This window comes from Haemorhous mexicanus, chromosome 20 (assembly GCF_027477595.1).
Source record: "Haemorhous mexicanus isolate bHaeMex1 chromosome 20, bHaeMex1.pri, whole genome shotgun sequence".
Classification (NCBI taxonomy): domain Eukaryota; kingdom Metazoa; phylum Chordata; class Aves; order Passeriformes; family Fringillidae; genus Haemorhous; species Haemorhous mexicanus.
In genome coordinates this window covers 4,261,842-4,280,069 of record NC_082360.1, presented here as the reverse complement: position 1 = coordinate 4,280,069, position 18,228 = coordinate 4,261,842, and the positions used below count along the sequence as shown (strand labels likewise).

At 47.5% G+C, this 18,228-nt stretch overlaps 1 protein-coding gene across 3 annotated transcripts in view; it reads right to left on the bottom strand.

The window, feature by feature from the left end:
• Window positions 1-8,862: 8,862 nt before the first annotated feature.
• MXRA7 (matrix remodeling associated 7) overlaps window positions 8,863-18,228 on the bottom strand; it is a 28,810-nt gene continuing 19,444 nt past the window's right edge. For 2 of the 3 annotated variants that reach the window (XM_059864627.1, XM_059864626.1), the window contains one exon: window positions 12,897-14,591. Coding sequence is in view for 2 of the 3 variants with exons in the window: in XM_059864626.1 (XP_059720609.1) it covers window positions 14,552-14,591 (40 nt within the window). In the remaining variant the exon portion in view is untranslated. Of the gene's footprint in view, window positions 9,901-12,896; window positions 14,592-18,228 lie in introns of those variants that run through there. The other variant, XM_059864625.1, reaches the window with a different exon arrangement.

Sequence of the window (18,228 nt, the reverse complement as noted above, 5' to 3'; positions counted from 1 at the left end):
ATACTGTATTCAAGCCAGCTTTGAGCTTCTGTTAATACCAGAATTTGATAAGGTACAACTTCAAGTAAACCAGAAGCCTATAGTTCCATTTATCCATTTCTTATAAATGGATCCATGGACTCATTTATCCATGCACCAACATTGCCAGGGCTTCCTGCAGGCCAAACTGAGACACGTTCATGCCTGGAGACACTTGCTCCCCAGTTTTATTAACCTGGTTTGACTCAGAGCAGAGCCAAGGTGATCAAATTTTGTTTCAACACTGAAGCTGGCAGATGGAATCCAAATGAGGAGAGGAGAGGAGAGGAGAGGAGAGGAGAGGAGAGGAGAGGAGAGGAGAGGAGAGGAGAGGAGAGGAGAGGAGAGGAGAGGAGAGGAGAGGAGAGGAGAGGAGAGGAGAGGAGAGGAGAGGAGAGGAGAGGAGAGGAGAGGAGAGGAGAGGAGAGGAGAGGAGAGGAGAGGAGAGGAGAGGAGAGGAGAGGAGAGGAGAGGAGAGGAGAGGAGAGGAGAGGAGAGGAGAGGAGAGGAGAGGAGAGGAGAGGAGAGGAGAGGAGAGGAGAGGAGAGGAGAGGAGAGGAGAGGAGAGGAGAGGAGAGGAGAGGAGAGGAGAGGAGAGGAGAGGAGAGGAGAGGAGAGGAGAGGAGAGGAGAGGAGAGGAGAGGAGAGGAGAGGAGAGGAGAGGAGAGGAGAGGAGAGGAGAGGAGAGGAGAGGAGAGGAGAGGAGAGGAGAGGAGAGGAGAGGAGAGGAGAGGAGAGGAGAGGAGAGGAGAGGAGAGGAGAGGAGACTCGAGGAGAGGAGAGGAGAGGAGAGGAGAGGAGAGGAGAGGAGAGGAGAGGAGAGGAGAGGAGAGGAGAGGAGAGGAGAGGAGAGGAGAGGAGAGGAGAGGAGAGGAGAGGAGAGGAGAGGAGAGGAGAGGAGAGGAGAGGAGAGGAGACTCGAGGAGAGGAGACTCGAGGAGAGGAGAGGAGAGGAGAGGAGAGGAGAGGAGAGGAGAGGAGACTCGAGGAGAGGAGAGGAGAGGAGAGGAGAGGAGAGGAGAGGAGAGGAGAGGAGAGGAGAGGAGAGGAGAGGAGAGGAGAGGAGAGGAGAGGAGAGGAGAGGAGAGGAGAGGAGAGGAGAGGAGAGGAGAGGAGAGGAGAGGAGAGGAGAGGAGAGGAGAGGAGAGGAGAGGAGAGGAGAGGAGAGGAATGAATAGCTGAAAAACAGCACTCTTGGCTGTTCATGGGCAGCTTGAAAATAGGGAAAAGATAACCTTCCCCCTAAAAAAAAAAGTTTTCAGAATGCTTCTGCTCCTATCTCAAGGTCACTGGGTTTAGACACAGTGGCATTCTCCTTCTTCACTAAGGTCATACAGCACAAGGACAGCAGATGAGGCACAGGAATCCTTTACTACAGGACAAAAGCACAGCCCACAGGGGAAAAAGAATTGGCAAACCCAACCTAAAATTTTCATGTTGTGCTGCCTGAAATAGAAGTTTTCTTGCTCATTCCAAAAGTCAAACTTCACCACTACAAAGTTGATTTAAGTGTGTGGGTGTGAAAATTTCAGCGTAGTCTGTACAGAGGAAAGCTGGGGTTTCTATTTTCTCCGTTTGGTTTCTGCTGGTGTTTCTACTGCTGCCATGCAGTAACTCATCCACAGGCTTCACATCACAGTGGAAAAACAAACAGAACAAAGAGCATGGAACAGGAATGGACAGTATCTGGTCAGATCCTTCAGAACTGAAGTACGAAGTACGTAAGCACACGGAGAGGAGAGCTTCTGACAGAAAGCCAAAACAAACAGAAAGTTCAGAATTCAGCAGGTGTGAGTCTCCCTCCCAGCCATTCTGACCACATCTTGGAAGTATCCAGAAACTATAAGTCTTTCATTTTAGCTCTAACTTTTGGTAGAGAGTCAGATGCTGGTACAAGCCTGAGCAGTCAGTCATTCCATCTCCTTGCAAATCTGTTTTCCAGACAGTCTGGTTTATCCCTCCCATCTTCACTATGTGCCTCTTCCCACCAAAGGTCACAGGTCACAGCCATCTCCATTAGCTGCTGGGCTGTTTCTCCTCCAAAGTTAACAGCTGGATTTTTCAGTGGTCCTTGCTGGCATGAAAGGACACGCTCCACATAAACAGAGTGGCAGCTAAAGGGAATTCAGGGTGACGGGAGGGATTTAAAAGATCCTGTGCTTCAGTGGAGAACCACCACTGTGGACAAGCAGGCTACAGTAAGATGAGAATTTAAAGCATGAATCTGATGCTGTTTTTCATCTGAGGTCAGGACTTTCTTCACATATGAACAACTGGCATCTGAGAGTCAGACACTCCCTCTGCTGACCTCTGCTTTGCCCCACTGGGAGCAGCCAGTCTCTGGTTAGGCACACCCTGCACACATCCTGGACACCAGCTCTTGCTCAGCTCACCACAGCTGCTGCAGGGACCTGGCAAGGACACAAGCCTGGCCAGGGACACCAGCCACAGCTCTGAGCTGTCACACTGGGGGTTCTCCTGTACCCCATGGATTTGCAGTGGTTGTCAGTAACAGCTACTGCCAGCAGACTGCAGCTTTCTCTGCAATGCTCTGCTACCAAAATTTGGGGTATCTGCAAAGGAAGAAACTGACAGGCAGCTGGAAGGCACTATGAATTCAAAGCACCACCTTTCAGGGGAGTTACTGAGCCAGTGAGACCTTCCTTACTCACTACAATCTAAACACTTCCACCACTCCTTTACCACCCTCCCATTTCCATTAAAAAAAAGCATTTTGAGTTAATTTCTACCTCCATCAATTATCAGGAGTAGAAGCGAGTCACAGGCAGTCACAAAACAGTATCTTGCACCACACAGGCTGCTGGTTTTCTCTCTGATAAAAGGGTTATAGCAGTGTTGACAAGGAAGACAAATGACAGAGGCAATGATCCACAACGTCCTCTCCTCCAAAAGGATTGCAGTTATATCTTTATGACAGAGTTATAAAACAAAACAATAAAGTTCCAAGACCATTAGAAAAAGGTCACACACATTACAGTAGGAAATACCTATTTCAGATCTTATCTGGAGCTATGAAGACAAACAACATTCAAACATCAGAGTTCTGGCCTTTGGAACTTTGGCTTCCTCACAGGCATGAGCTTTCTCTTCCCTCACAGTGAAGTTTAATCAAGACTGAAAGCTTTTTTTTCCCTGTAACTCCAGGCTAGCTCAATGCACTCCCTCAAGACAACAAATACTCATCCCACAGGTGAAACAGAGCTTAACCCTTGGTGGCTGGGGGAACGAGGGAAGTTTCAAACAAGATGCTAATAAAAATCTCCTGGTCCTGACCAGGAGGAATTGCTCAGAAAATGTGAGTTTTCTCATCCGTAGTCAGTAACTAAGTTTAGCCAGTCTCAGGAATGCTGGAGAACAGATGGATCACAATATAAGGGATTTGTGAGAGATTTGTGAATAGAAAAGGACTGAGCACATCCTTAACCCTCCCCGGAGCAAACAGCACCTGAAATGTTTAGCTGGAGCTCTGCGGGCCCTCTCTGCTGTTTGTACAACACAACAGCACCATCCAGAGGATAAACACTGCTGGCTCCACCTTCCCTTTGCACACATTTGCAGGACATGAGCTTTGTTCCGACTGGAACTGCAGGGCTGCGTTCAAGTTACCTTTGGGTAAGCAAACATGAGCCATTGCAGCAGGGCAGTAATGGGCATCTCCCGAAAAAAACCCACTTTCCACTGCCAGGCAGCACCATCTCTCTCCAAGTGCTCCTTCCTGCAGGGCTGCAATCTCTTCACCAGTGTAGAGGAGGAAAAACGGACTGCCCTGTGAGCACTCATCATCCCTCACTTTGATTTCTCACAGGCACAGCCCGTGGTGCTGCAGTGAGTCCCCAGGGGAATTTCCCTGCATAATTAATTTTGACATAGGTCATGTACACAGAGCCAAGGATCTCTAATTCTTGAGGTTCAGAAGATGCCTTGGGAAGGTGAGGAACCCAGTGTTCCCATGCATCCACCAAATCCAAAGATTATTTGGGGATGCTCCCATAAATGCATGCAGGGTGCACATTTACACGTCCCCGGGGTGCACTGGGGGAGGCTCACAGCCTCCCTGCCACCCCGGTCCAGTCCCACTGCCGATTTTGGACATGTGCTGGGGCTGGTTGTGCTTCCCCAGGGTGATGTCAGCTGCCTGGCTCATCTCTCCCTGCAACATCATGCCTAAGATCCTGCTTCCACGCCTGAAAAGTCACAATCCCCGCAGCAGGTTTGGCAGCAGCTTTTCATGGAAAACAAAATCAATTATCCCCTTCCTTTGAGACAAATTAAGATGAAACAAACTATAAAATACTTCCACTTTGTGTTTATTGTTCCCAGTGCAAATTAGCATTCCCAGCAGCTAAGCACACCGTGACTCAGGACAGCACAAACCTCAATGGCTGCATTCCTGACCTACTTTAGGAATTAAGAAAGAATTTCAGACAGGAGAATTTCCCCTTTAGGTTAAAAAAAAAAAAAAGTGTCTTACATTATTCCAGAAGTGTTGGCTGGGATCCAGTAACTGGATGATCTGAATAAGATCTATTCAAAATTTAAAAAAAAGAAACAACAAAACAAACCATAGGGTCTTCCACGTTTTGCTCTGTCCCTGTCCTAGCACAGTCAGATTCAAATCCATGGCACTGGCACTTCACCCCCATCTCCTGAGCCTATCTTTAGGAATTCTTATCATCTACTGCTGCTTCCACAACTTGTAACTTCTGCTGCTTCATTTGATATTTAGAGAGGGCTCACAAGAAAAATGATTCCTAGGACACCTCAAAATCCCTATGAGCACTCACTTTAGTGAGAAAAATTTTAGTCATATTATGGAGAAAGAATTAAAAAACCAAAGTACCACTCAGTTGCCACAACCAGAAGGTAGAAGACACCACTGAACATTTTTCACCACCTCTGAGGTTGTGTTGGTCAGAAAACTTTCAGAGAAATTCAGGCAGAAAAAGCTTCAGTGCTGAGGGGGTTACTTTTTATACAGCCCTTATATCAAAATGTGATTCTCCAACAAAAGCAAAGGCAGTAAAGGTGAAGCTGTTTTCTTAAAATAGGAGCTGCTTGTGCCTCACACTCACTGAATTACTGCCCAAATTCCCCATAGGCACCAGGTAAAAAAAATTTTCAGAACAAGTTATTTCACCTTCCAGGGGAAATTATATCATCTAAACCAGATTGTTACCCACATGAGTTTTGAACTTTGTTTCTTTGTTCTTATGGGGATAAAGCCCAACTATTTTAAATTAATTCCCTGTCTGGCAACAGTGGTTAAGAGACATGAGGGACTGGAAGGGTGAGGCAGGAAGGAAGCAGTGGGGTGTTTGTTAGTGTTCTAACTCCAAAGCTGCTCTGGAAACTCCTGCTTGCTCTCCTCTGGCAGGTATTAGTGAAGAATTTTGCCTTTGGTTCATGCTGAGAAATACCCCTGAGGAATTTATTTGAAATATTTGACATAGTTTGCAAAAAATCCCAGAACTCCCCTGAACAGCACAGGAGGCAATACAGGTGGAAAGTATGAAGCTCAGACCCACACACTAAAGCAGCACAGAATCTGAAAAATAGAAAAGCCAAAACCTGAGGCATCAAGAGAGCTCTGAAGGTGGGAGCTCTCCAACTGGGGAGCCACAGTTAAGGGGATTTTTGAAGTTTTGAAAGAGTTCGAGATGGGACCTCTGAGTTGGTTTTGATGATGGGGTTTATTTTTCTATCTTCTACATAGGCAGGAAGGGTAAGTTTGGCTCACATCTTCACAGCATGCTTCAGAAGGTCACAAGACCCCTAGTTACAAGACCTTTTAAGGATTTATTATCCAATAAAACACTGTCAACAAGGATATTTATGTTTCTGACCCAATCCTTAAATATTTTGTCTTATGGACTCATGCTACAGTGTGAGCTTTCTTAGCCAATCATGTTATGGCACACAAACCTAAGTGCTGCATTCTAAACTCCTTGTTTACCTCTGCAACTACTTTTATTTTTATACCTTAAACTCTAAAACTCTAAACTTTTTTCTTCTCAACTTAATGTGTCTCTGCTTTAGACTACAAATCCACATTCTTGCTTCGAGCACCTAAGTTTGGAAGCCTTTTCCAAGCTCTCAAATCGAATCCCGTGTTTAATTACAGGAGAAAATTTTCTGTCAGGAAAATTAATCCACAAACACCAGAGGTTTATGTGCAAAAAGGAGACAGAGGAATCCTTTTACTTTATTCAAATAAAGGGAGAGGCCATGGGGCATTCCCCGGGGGTCTCTCAAATTTTAGGAGGGCTCAGCCTCCTTTTGATCCCAATTTCCCACATTTCCCTTCTCTCTTTCCCTTTTGGCTGAGGTACTTGAGAGGTTCAGACTTACTGAAATTCCTGATACCAGAGATTCCCCTCTAATGTACAACCCTCCCTTTTCATTTTTAATTCGTATGGAATTTATGGGTTTTCCCCATTGTTTCTTTCATCTTTCAATATCCAATTCCATTTATCAGCACACCTACAGTTTATTTCTAAAGGTAAATATCTTTTTCCATCCATCACTCAGTGGAATCCTTCCCATTGTTTGTCTCCTAGTGCTGGTTCATCTACCAGCAGACCCACAGCAGTTTGTAAAGACAAACCCGTCACTGCTTTCAGTTCTGAGCTTTGGCTCACAGGTCCAAACTTCCGAGAGCTCCCCACGTTCCGGACTCCAGCGCCGCCAGCGCCGTGAGGGCGGAGCGGCCTCGCCTCAGGCAGCACCTGCGTGACGTCATCCGCAGCGCCTGACGTCACTGACCGCCCACGCGCGCTGCCCATAACGGCGGTCCCGGCGCGTCTCCAGCCAGCCCCGCCCCCGCTGCGGCGCGGTACGGAGGGCGCACAGGGACAATCCGAGCCCGTTCCGCGTTGCTGTACGGAAGCCCAGTGGGGACGTGTCGGTCCAATGGCGATCGTCACTTGTTGCCATGGCAGCGGGGCCCGCGGCCGTGGGGAGCCCTCAGTGTCCCTGTCCCCTCACGGGGACCCCTCAATGCCATTATCCTCTCAAGGGGACCCCGCAGTGTTGTTGGAAAACATACCGGTTTAAAAATTTATGTATAACTTTGGTCAAGGGGATTTGTTTGCCTTTGCCCAGGGAAAAAGAATTTTAAGTTTCTTTCTAGAGCCCCAGTATCAGTGTCCCCTCATGAGGGACCGCTCACTGCCATCATCCTGTCTTGGGGCCCCCTAGTGTTGCTGTCCCCTCATGAGGGACCCCCAGTGTCAGTGTCCCCTCACAAGGGACCGCTCACTGCCATTATCCTGTCATGGCAACCCCCAGTGTCACTGTTCCCTCATGAGGGATGCCCAGTGTCCCTGTTCCCTCTTGAGGGACCCCTCACTGCCATTATCTTGTCATGGGGACCCCCAGTGTCACTGTCCCCTCATGAGGGACCCTCAGTGCTGCCATCCTGTCCTGGGGACCCCCAGGGCCTTTGACCCTGACAAGGATCCCCCAGTGCCACCATGCCCTTTTGGGGTGGAACTAGATGACTTCTAAGGTCGCTTCAACAGAAATGAGTCTGCAATGGGTTCTGTGATTCTGCAGTTATTTAGAGGATGATTCCAGAAGGGGAAATACTGCTGCAGCAGCTGGTGACATTTCCTGTATGAAGGGAAACCCTGCCATAGCCACTGGTGACATTTTCTGTATGAAGGGAAACCCTGCCATAGCCACTGGTGACATTTTCTGTATAAATATTGATGAGTCCAGCAGGAGAAGTGCCTCAGAAGCTGCCAAATCAGGACAGACCCCATGGCTGCAGGCCCCTCCCCAGCACCTCCACAGATCCACGTGGATGTGTCCAGCAGGATGCTCTGCATTACAGCCTTGCCAATGCACATGGAGGAATGCACAGCTCAAACCCCATGGGTTTCACATCTTGATACCCCTTCCTTTCATGTCTTGGGCAAAGAGAGGCTTTTCTATTTATCTTTTTCTATTTATCTTCATTTCTTTCTTAAATCTTAAATAGCAGGTTTTTCACCACTGTCCTGTTATCGGCAGCACGTGAACATTTTGGTGATGGTGCTGAGAGCTGGTGTGGACAGGAGAGGGTTAATTCCAGCAGCTGTCCCTTGTACAGTGTTATCATTGCTGGCATACTCTGAAATTGAAGGGTTTGAGGATTTATTTTTCCTGCCCCAGAAGTGTTCCTCTTCAGAGAAGAACCAACCATAACATAGGAAATATAAAAATATTTTGGAAATATACTGTGAAGTCTGCAAGACAAAGACTAAAAATCAACTACGCCTTTTCTCTCATTTGCTTGCTTTCATGAAGAGTTTTGGAAGATCCTGATTTTTTTGAATGAGGGACAAGCCCCATATAGTTTTTCTACATTTCTCCCAGCTTGACAAAGGAAACTGTGTCCTAGGGACACAGCAAGCTAGAGTGATATTTCACATCATGGAACTACTTTTCCCACTGAATTCGTTCATGTTCAATAAGAAGAGGTAATTTTCAGACATTGCATTTAAATTAAGTCATGACTGGTAGTAAAACCAGCTTGAACTCATTATAAATATGCCTTGGCCTAAGTGAAAACAATTAGAAGATAAAATGATTCTTAAATGTTTAAGTGTCTGATGTTCCAGAACTCACTGTACTGGGAAACAGTAACCAGATAATGAGATATTAGGTTTCTTGGACTGAAGAGGATTACACAAAATAAAGCAAAACTAATTTTTTTAGTGATCATTCCCTAAAACTGGGACAGAAAATGTTGCCTCCCTTTGTGAGCAGTTACTAAAATCAAGAAAATCCTTCCTGATAAGAAAGTATAAGGAGAGATAAGCACACCAGAAGACATTTAGCTATAATTAGGAATGTTCATTGATTTACTCAATTCAAACCACCAAGGGCTGCTCAAGACCGCTCAAAATGCTTGAAAAAATCACAGAGATTTCCTAAGTATGTATTTTCCTACATAATTTTGCATGAGAAGAGCAGGATCTGAGGTGGACACAACCATCCTTGTGATAAACCCAGCAGCCTTTCTGTGGTCCTTGCACCAGTGTGAGGAGATGTTTGTGTTCCCAGGTTGAAGCTTGCTACTGCTTCCTCAGGCATGAGGATGATCTCAGTGAGGTCAGCCAGAACCAGCTTGGGTTGGTTTCAAAAGCCAGCCTAAAGGAGGAGATGAGGGGCAACACGTCCTGATCAGAGCACTGATGCTTTGCTTTTGGTGTTTGTTTTCTAACTGTAGGGCTGGAAGCCTCCCTGCCAAGAGAGGGAGGCAGTCTCCATCTTTGGAGCTTTTCAAGACCCAGCAGGATAAAGCTCTGAGTAACCCACCTTGGTCTCACAACTTTCAGCAGGAGGCTGGACTACAGGACCCTTCAACCTGAGTTATTCTATTATTTTCATCCATTTTACACCTATCATCTTTGGCTTTCTTCAGATGTCAAACTGAGAAAGACTAGGCTTGAAAGTTCATTTGCATAAAGCCTGGCCAGAAAAGAAGTGAGTTTAACAGCTTTGTAGGACTGAGACATATGACCCAGCCAAAAAGAGGTAAAAAATCACTGTATGAGATGATAGCTCTACAAAGCAAAATTATTAAACGGCTGAGGAATTATAAGTCTTTTAAAATACATATCACAGGCCTACACGTGTTTGCAAAACAATCTGGAACTGCAAAATAACTACTGAGATATTTTTAAAGCACTACAGCTTCCAGTGTCCTGCAGAACGAGGGCCAAGATGGCTTTTGGGCACAACCTCCCCTGGCTGCAGGGTTATATATCATACAGTCTGAGCTGCTCCTTCATGTCCCCTTCTGACATCTCTCCAAACGTGTCACTTTTTTCCTTCATCAGTCTGAAGATGGCAGCCAGCTGCTCTCTCTGAACCCTGTTGAGAAGAAAGGAGAAGTAGGAATAGCCAGTCCAGGAGCAAGAACATCACTGTCAAATGAAACACGGAGCCAAAGGCAGGTCACTGTGCAAGCCTTAGTGGCTGCAGGGAATCTGTCTGTGTGAGATAAGGCAGAGATAGCCTCTGGGTCTCCTTCCTCCCCCTTCCCATCTATCCCATCACCGTGCAGTGCACGTCTCTCTGCAGCTCCCTAAACGTGGAGATAAACCAGCCTGCTTTAACACTGGCTTTGGAGCTCCTTAGGGCTTATCTATGCTCAAACTTTTAAGGATAACTTGACATATGGAATTTTATATGACCAACATGTCCCAATTTAGCAAACTCCGTAACAAACCTGGATTAAGATTCAACAGCCCAATGTGCTTTCCTTCTGTAATGAGAGGATGTCGATACAGAATAATTCAGGAATAGCTATTAAATTTTAGATGCATATCCTAACTTAAAACTAGACAGCAGACCACCTCCCAGTGTGGACATGATTTTAATCAGCTACTGGAAGATAAGATCACGGATAGGAATTTGCTTTGATTCGAGTTTGTCTGCCAATGTGCAATGGTGAGATGGACCCAGGTAGCCAGTCCAGCAGTGACGTGGTCCCTGTGTAGGCAGAGGCTGACCAGTGGTATACCTAGCTGAGATTTTTAATCCCCAGGCAGTCCCATAGTAAATTATTAACACCACCCTTCTACCCTGACAGAAGATATCTTGATTTTTCCCTACCCTGAACCAGTTAACCATTGTACATCCCATGAAGATTGGTATCTGTGTCAGGGTTTTATTTGTAGGAGGATTTATACTGCTCATCACTGGGGGGTACAAGGGGTGGGCAGCACATGAGTGCCATTTGTTGGCAGGTAGCTCATGAACTGATGGAACTGCACAAAATTCCCTTTTGGGGCAAGATGAATATCTCCAGGCAGGGCTAGCTGAGGGATGGAATGTTCCCACTGCCAGACTCCTACCTGATGGGGATCAGGCTGCTCTATTGCCTAGCACATCTCATTCCTGACTCTCCTGTGGGAGATACAAAGAACTAATGAGGATGTGGTGCTTTATGGCTGTGACAAGGCAGATGAAGTTCCTGTTACTTCAAGGCTAATTTTGTCCCTGCATGAGCGTGAGGCCAGAACTCAGTGACAGCTCAGAGCACAGACCTGCCACAATCCCAGCTCCTCCTGCTTGCTCAGCACCTCCCATGGGCTAAAAACACAGAATCTGCCTTTTACTCCCACGTGGTCACCCTGTAAAGAGTCCTCTTTCCTGCCACAACCAGTTTCCCACACGGGACTTTAAACCATTTAATTAATCCATTTAAATGCACGCCACTGGATAACCTGGGGTAGTCTTCCTGCAAGGCCTGTGTGGACAAGCTATCATCTGTTCCAGTAACAGGAGGGGCAATAATAACTATTGACAGGCAAAACCAGGGCACAATCTTTACTTGAAAGGACAGCATCAACACACCAGCAGCCACCATGGCAGGAATAAGATCAGAGGAAGATAGTGAGGAATGAGCAGAGGAACCTTCTTCCTGTGGCCCTGAGCTTCTGCTCTGCATTTCCCCCTCTCCTGGGCTAAGCCCCAGCAGCAGCAGGAACAGCAGCCTGTCTTTTCAACATTGCTGAAGCAAACAGGGCAGGAAAAAAGCAGATCCTGGCTAAAGCAAGTTCATTTGCCAGTTCTTTTCCATTGCAATTAAAATGCAAAGGTCCTATGGCCAAACAAATCCTGATAATGATGTGGGATCTTTTGTTTATGGAAGCCTGGATTTGCCTCTTCTGTAATGTTTTGTGCTCACAGAAAGAGCATCCAGCTGCCCTTTTCAGATGAGAGGAAGGGAAGCAGGGTCATGAGTGATCAATATTTTATTTGAGATCACCACTGGGCACCAGAGGGCATGTTGCCAGTCTGGTGTGGAGAAATTCAATACACAGCTTGGCCTCCTGTGTCTGCAGTGCATCCCAGCTGGGAGTGCCCACACAGGTCTGCATCCCTCACTCCTTATATCACAGACACCAGCACTGCTGAAACCTCTCCAAAGCCCCATTTCCTTGTCTCCAAATTCAGTATCACAGACAATATTCACTCTCTTTTTTTGAAGCACAACATCAATGCATTTTGGCTCTCCCCTCAACTTTAAACATCATGACTGTGCATTTGGAAAATAGAAAAATAGCTGTTTCTGCTGTTACTTCTCTACACTACACAATCTACAACAAAGGGATAGCAAAACAAAGATAAAGAGAGAAAAGAGCCTGGGAAGGAAGAGTAAGGCACCACAAACATGAAACTGTCTTTGAAGAGGAGCTTCTCCTATCAGAGGTGACCTTGCAAAACAAACCTGTAGTGATCCAGCTTGCTTTGCTTTTGGGTATTTTTTTGGATGAGTTCAGATCAAACATAACCCATTCACAAATAAAATCATTCTGTCTTCTCATAAAGCTGTCCTCAAAACTACTTGGATTCAGGAGGTCAAACAGGATTTTACTTATTGCTAACAAAATAGATTAATTGAGGATTTTTGAAGCAGCCTAATTCTTCTTCATAGGCAATTACATTTGCATACTTAACTCCCTTAGGCTCTTTTTAGACATTTCAGTCCAAGACTTTCTCAGTTAGCTGGAGGTTTGGGGCAGTGAGCCATAGGTATGTTAGAGAGCTGGGGTTTAGGAACTGCTAAGCACCCGTGTCCACAGCAGCTGAAATCCTGGGCAGAGCTCTGCAGTGGGAATGTTGTTAATTGCTCTGCAGCCAAACAAGAGCAGGAATGCAACACTGCATTGCTCCAGCAGAAAAAGGGGAATATCCTTGATTTTCCCTCTGATCATTTATGGGAATGTAATAATTTATGGGATAAAAGTCATAGTAGGGCAGAATGTACTTCTAACCTAAAATCCAGATTTCCAAAACACAAATCTCTTGAGGAAGAAGTTACAAGCTGCTGGAGGTAGGGAGAACAAGCACAAACCAAATAAACTATTCAAAGGTTTATTGGACGAAACAAAGGCAATTTTTACAGATTCAAGCCACTAGAATTACAGTCCTTTTGTATAAGAGCCACCATCAGATACAAAACAAACAAAACCAAACAAAAGTAAAAAAAAAAACCCAGACAGCCATTTGAGTTGAAGAAAGAGTTTGACTTGCTGCCACTAGCAAAAATCTGGACTTAACTACTGACTTTGCTGGATGTACATATTGCCATGTAACTTAAACACAACAGATATAAGGCATTCTTTGCATAGTTGGGTGCTTGGGACACAGCCAGCCAGCCAGTATCCAGAAGAGACAGTGGCTGTACCAGGAGGATGTTGAAGCAGAGGGTCCAGATGTGCCTTAATTCATATACAAAACACTGAACACGCTTGCAGTTGTCGGCTGGGAGGGGGCAGCCCAGCCTCTTCTAAAGCTGAAGCCTCCTGCTGTTCCTTAAACATTTAGCCCATTTAGGAGGAGTTTGCATACCCCAGGAGCTGGAAAGGACAACTGTGTACAAGGTTTCAAGTATTGTCTGCATAGGAATTAAAAAGGAAAAAAAAAAGCAGCCTGTTGGGTTCCTGATATGTTTGCAGTGTTAGCCAAAAGGCAGTGACAGAGAAGCTTTGGAGGACACATCCCCACCCAGCCTGGTGTTTCTACAACATCACTAAAGGACTTGGACCCTCTTCTCTCTTTCAAAAACCAGCTGGCTTTGATTTGAAACTGAGTATGTGCCCAGCCAAATTCATCTGCTCTGTGTGACAGAGCTGAGGGGCAACCCTGAGCTCTGGCTCCGATGGAGCAGCAAGAGAAGAGGGCACTGGAATAGCCAGCAGGCAGAGGAATGGGGAGTGGGCCTCTCCCAGGACCTCCACTATCTCATCCTGAGCCAGAGGGAACCCCTGATGCCATAGCTGCCTCCTTGGGTCTCTCCTCCTGGGAGCTGGAGTAGGGAAAATGAGGATGCAGATAATATCAGCAGCCAAAGAGTGGCCTCTCCACCACAAGCAGAACAGCTAAACCATCAAACTTCATCACTTCTTGGGTATCCTCTGTACCTACAGAATCAGCTCTCTGCTAAAATAACTACAGAAGCAAGATTTGAGTCAGCCCAGCCATCCCTCACATGGACCCCACTTTGTCCCTCCAGCCCTCAAAGAGTAAAGCAGCTTTGTACAACACTGGAAATCACAGGCAGTTACCACCCCCCGGCAACAAAGAGGAGTTTGACCCCAGGACAAAATAACTTGAGATTCTGGTACAAGGTCCCAGCTGGTCTGAGAGCAGAGCTATGGTTTGCCCACCCCAGGAAAGGAAAAACATGAATTTAATGGCCTAATATATGAAGCCAACACAACTAATAGACTTGTTGCATATTTAGTGTTCACTTTGGGTTTTGCTTGGGGGAGAGGGAGGAAGGTTCTTCCCAGTCCCCCAAACACAACTCAAGTCACTGCTTGGGCCCTGCCCCAGTCAGTCCATGGAGCCACACAATAGGATATCCTCAAACTTGACAGGAGTTTTTGTAGAACTCAACTTCAGACCAAGAGGGGATCCCAAGTTTTGAGGGTTTATGGGTTTCTCTTATGGGTGTGTTTGGTTGGTTTTGGTATTTCTCTCAAGCCTTTAATGATGCCAAGGGATGCCTTTAGGAGGAGGCTAGGGACAACTTCATATAGTCTTCAGGTCTGCAAAGAGAAACAGGGAGAGAAATCATTTCAGTCATTTCACTCCTCAGGTTGGTTCATTATTATTCACATAAACGAGCAGGGAGAGCCCTCGGTGTGTGTGTTGGGGAGAAGGCAAAGCAGCTTCCCCTCAGGGCAGGACAAGCTGCTGTTTGCAAACCTCATGCCTCTAAGAAGGACTTTGCTTCATCAACTGCAGCAGGATAGTCAAAACTCAATCGGAAGTGTAAATCCTCTTGTCTGGCACCAAGCTAAGTTACAACCCTTCTGAGCTACTAATAAGAACTGGAGAAGCCAAACTAATTAACTCCAGGCGTTACTGCCTCACTGTCCTTTGCAGAGCCTCTTGGGGCTGCTGGCACCCTTGACCAGCCCAGATTCGTCTTCTCACCTGTTGCCAGATGAGCCAAGAACAAGTGCTGATTTCACAGGGTGGTGTGCCTGAACTGCTCAACTTTCTCAATCTTTCTACAGATGAGTCTGTCCAAGGGAAGGAGGTAAAATCCCCAGACTCCCTGCAGGTCACTTCCTTTTGTTGGGAAGCTCTCCCAGTGTCCCAGGGAAGGAGGGTGAGATGTGTTTAATGTGTGGGGACATCCAGGCGCTCCCTCCACGTAGCAGAGCCAGGCTCTAAAAAATGTGGTCCCTTGCTCTCAGCCAGAATCTTCCAGACACTCTGGCCTTACTGCCCCAGCATCTCTCATGGGTGAACCATCCACATCAGGAAACAGATGGCCCAAGGCTGGACAGCTGCCCATGGACACAGAGACCTGCACTGGGATCGAGGGAAGCTACAACACACATCAGCAACCTACAAACACGTTCAGACACACCCCAGCCTCATTCCTCCTCGATTCAATCAGGTTCATGGTCCATAACACCTGAGCCATGTTTGGAAGCCCTCTGCTCCTGCCAGCCTCGGCATGAGGGTGAGGAACAGCTTCATTCCTTCCTCATTCTTCTGCAAAATCTTGCCTTGTCCAGCAGCCTTGTGACATGGCCGGTGCCCCAGATCCTGGATGGGAGGTCATCCCATGGCACTGGGGGTACTGGAGCCCAGATGGGAGGTCATCCCATGGCACTGGGGGTACTGGAGCCCAGATGGGAGATCATCCCATGGCACTGGGGGTACTGGATCCCAGATGGGAGATCATCCTGTGGCACTGGGGGTATTGGAGCCCGGATGGGAGAGCATCCTGTGGCACTGGGGTACTGGAGCCCAGATGGGAGATCATCCTGTGGCACTGGGGGTATTGGAGCCTGGATGGGAGATCATCCCATAGCACTGGGGGTACTGGATCCTGGATGTGAAATCATCTCCTGGCACTGGGGGTACTGGAGCCCGGATGGGAGATCATCCTGTGGCACTGGGGGTACTGGATCCTGGATGGGAGATCATCCCATGGCACTGGGGTTACTGGAGCCCAGATGGGAGATCATCCTGTGGCACCGGGGTTACTGGAGCGCCGTTGCCGAGGCTCGGTGGCCATCCCATCAGGACAAAGAAGGAAATTTCCCAGAGTGGATAATCACTCTGCGGGATCCGCGGCACTGAGGAGCGGATCATCCCGCTCAAGTCACGCAAGCATAATCAGATTTCACGTGGCAGGGCATAAGCTCGTTGCCACGGGAGTCCAGGAGGAGAGGTCCCCTCCAGAGAGCCACAGGTGGAGCAGGGAGGGATGGGGGGCATCAGAGAGGGGGGATGAGTCTCTCACAGGGATTCTCATCTCCACAAGGCCAGGCTGACAGCTGGAGTGAGAAGACCTCAAAACCAGCATGATCCTAATGGAGGATGAACATCAGAGCCAGAAATTCCAATCTGCACAACAGGGATATCCCTTCCTGGTCTTGGAGCAAGCTGTGAGGGGAATTGGACTAGAGAGCGTGAGGCAGTCCCTCTCTGGGACATTGGGGCCATGTAACCCCCCAGACTAAGAAGCTCTGCCATTTCAGCCATGGAAACTGGAAATGTTAATTAGCTGGGGATGGAGGCCCAGAGATCTGAGCCACTGCTTATCCTTGGCTCTTCCCTCCTTTCCATTCTCCTTGGATCAGCATGCTTGCTCCCAGCAGCTCATCAATCAAATCACGTTAGGGTCATCTTTTGCCAGAAGCTGTGTCCTTTCTTCAGATAAAGATTATCCAGATATCTCTGCTCTTGCCCAAGTCACTGAATCACACAATTTGTCAGCTGGACATGGTTCTGCGCAAGGAAAATCTGGAGAACAAGGAACCCCGACAAAAATAGGTCTTGGGATATGAGAGCAGCTCAGGGACTGCAGGTCACAAAGAAGCATGGAAACTGCATGTCCTGGTGGCCTCAAGAGCATTCCCTTCACTCCAGCTCACCCACAGCACTGACACAAGGCTTCTTGCTTTTGAGAGAAGACAGCACCTCGGCTCTGAAAAACAGGGGTTACTGGTGGCATTGCCACATGCATCTGCCTCTCATGTGTGCAAAAATCCACAGCAGGTCAGGAAATCTGTAGCCCATTCATAGACTTCAGCTTTCCAAAGGAGTCCTGGCTCATTCTAAGGAGAGCCCTACTGTAACCATGTCTGGTGATTGCTTGTGCCCTTTTAAGGAATAGTTTCACTCAAAAAGGTTATTTTCAGGAGCACAGAGCATTCCCAGCTCCTTTCCCTGGCTCAGGACCTTGTCAGAACCATCAGTCCTCTGCTCTGAAATCCTGGCAAGGAAGGTGAGCAGCAACCTGGCTCCAGACTCTTCTCACTCCAAACTAGGATTCACCCTTGAGGAGGAGGTGCAGGGAATAAAAGCCCTTAGTGCTGGGCAGACCTGGCAATGGGTGGTTGAGACCTCCCCAGGGAGTCCCCTTCCATCTCACTGCTGGGGATGGTCCCATCACCACTGTCCCCAGTTCTTTACCATGGGGGCAGCTGCCATCTCTGGTGGTGACTATAACCCAGTCTCGAAGTATTGCAGGAAGAATATGAGGAATGACACACTAAATTAAGCTTTAAATTAAGCTTTGGGACCTGGTGGTCCCAAAAATGTGAGCCAGTTGCTTCAGCCAATCAGCAAAACACAGAGAGGACTTAAATGCAGAACAAGGAGACAGTGCTTAGAAAAGAGAGAAGGGATTGAGTCAGAGATACCAAAAAGAGCTTCATCAACACAAATCTGAAATTCCTCCACCGGGACAGAGAAGTTGAAAGGTGCTCTGGGCTTTGGGAAATACCTGCTGTGCCTCGAGGCTGCCAGGACCAGTGTGACCAGGGAGCAAAAGTCTCATTGGCTTTAGGACAGGGGCTGGTGAGGAGCCAGTGGCACTGGGGGCTGTACCACCCCCAGCAGACCTTGCCTACAGCTGGTTTGAGGCAGAAGCTTCCCACATTGCCCAGCCAGAGCAGCAACAGCTGAAAAGTCAGGGAGGTGGCTTGGGCTCCTGACCAGCTCATCCATCACTCGTGTGCCCATTCCCTTGTAACACTCCTGACCTTCCCAGCCAACACCACAGCAGTGGGAATAGCCATGGGCAGGCTGGGCTGTGCTTTCCTCCATCACTCAGTGTTTGTTCTCCAGCTCACTGAACACCAGTTTGCTCCCAGCCTGGCAAGATGCCCCAATTCCTGCATCCCTGGGTCTGTCCCAGCTGCAGGGGAGCCCAGC